This window comes from Rhinopithecus bieti, unplaced genomic scaffold, assembly GCF_001698545.2.
Source record: "Rhinopithecus bieti isolate Rb0 unplaced genomic scaffold, ASM169854v2 scaffold_10347, whole genome shotgun sequence".
NCBI lineage: Eukaryota > Metazoa > Chordata > Mammalia > Primates > Cercopithecidae > Rhinopithecus > Rhinopithecus bieti.
The window spans coordinates 4,256,064-4,257,569 of NW_016806836.1; the positions used below are offsets into that span (position 1 = coordinate 4,256,064).

Consider the following 1,506-nt stretch of genomic DNA (forward strand, 5'->3'; position numbering starts at 1 on the left):
AGACCCTGTCTCAAAAACAAACAACAACAACAAAACACAACCAATGGGCATATTTGGTAACAGCCAGGTCATTGCAGAAAAGAGAAATAGGAAACTAGAGTACAGAAGAAATTATCCAGAGTATAGCACACAGAGGAAAAAAACACAGAAGAGAGACAGTTGCTATAAGGATGCAGTGAGTAGGTCCAGCATTGGGGTCCCAAAAACAGAGGAGAGGCCGGGTGCAGGGGCTCATGCATGTAATCCCAGCACTTTGGGAGGCTAAGGCAGGCAGATCGTGAGGTCAGGAGTTCGAGACCATCCTGGCCAACATGGTGAAACCCCCGTCTCTACTAAAATATAAAATTAGCCAGGCGTGGTGGTACACCCCTGTAATCCCAGCTACTCAGGAGGCTGAGGCAGGAGAATTGCTTGAACCAGGAGGTGGAGGTTGCAGTGAGCTGAGATCGCACCACAGCACTCCAGTCTAGCAACAGAGTGAGACTCTGTTTCAAAAAACAAACAAACAAAATAAAATACGTACAGTTAAAAGACTTAAGTCACAACATATATCCATGAATAATTTTAGATGGCAGCATTCCCCAAAGCCATCCACCCCTCCCAAGCTGTGCACAATAGCCTCTTCCTGATAACTTAGGCTGCCATTGTGACCACAGGTGACTGTGGCTTGACATCACAGTGTATCCCTGAGTCAAGCAGGTGTGGTTTTCCAGCTCTTGCATCTGCTGTGTATAGATCTGTCTCAGGTGCCATTTGCTAACTCTGTTCTCTGTGTAGCTGCTTTTGACAGCTCCTCATCTCTCTACTAATCCACCACTCATGGTCCTAGAGAACAGAGACCATAAGTTAAGACCTTCACCTACAGAATCCCAAGGGCCAACACCGGGCAGAGGACAACTCCATCCTTCTTTCAAAAGGGCTTCTCCACAAAAAGCATTTCTGTTAGACTCTGAGCAGTGAGATACCCTGCTTCAAGAATTTCTCATGGAGCCAGAAGCCTTTGAAATTTGCCCTTACGATCCTCACCACCGAATCCCACTCAGCAGATTCCAGTACCACCTGGCATGCAGGAGAAAGAACCCCAAGAAAGCCAAAAAGATGGCCATCTGCAAATACAACGCCTGCCACGTGGTCCCCATCAAAAAGCTGGAGGAACATGAGGCTGTTTGTGTCAACAGGAGCTCTGTGGAGGAACAGGACACCGAGAACCCTCTGAAGGTTAGTCTTCCAAGTTCAGAGCAGAACGATGACCCCCAGCAGGTCTCACCCTGCCTTCCCAATCCTGATATCTGGAATGTCGATGGCGCTAATTGCCAGCATATGTTTGTCCTTAAGACTTTTGTTCCCCAAAAGCTTGTTTGTGAAAATGACACAAAAGAGTCAGCGAGAGAGATCAGTCCCCAGAAGATCCTCAGACCAGGACAGTAAACAGCCAGCTGAGGAAAGAGCACACGTCTCGTAAATGCATGGAAGAACATGCAATGCATCAGAATAAAAGGCATACAA

The 1,506-nt window shown here is 47.2% G+C and overlaps 1 protein-coding gene across 1 annotated transcript; it reads left to right on the forward strand.

The window, feature by feature from the left end:
- Window positions 1–664: 664 nt before the first annotated feature.
- On the forward strand, window positions 665–1,506 carry GTSF1L (gametocyte specific factor 1 like). Its single transcript, XM_017878037.1, has 2 exons — window positions 665–1,218; window positions 1,336–1,506. The coding sequence occupies exons 1-2, from the start codon at window positions 985–987 to the stop codon at window positions 1,426–1,428; spliced, it is 327 nt and encodes a 108-aa protein (XP_017733526.1). The 5' UTR covers window positions 665–984; the 3' UTR covers window positions 1,429–1,506.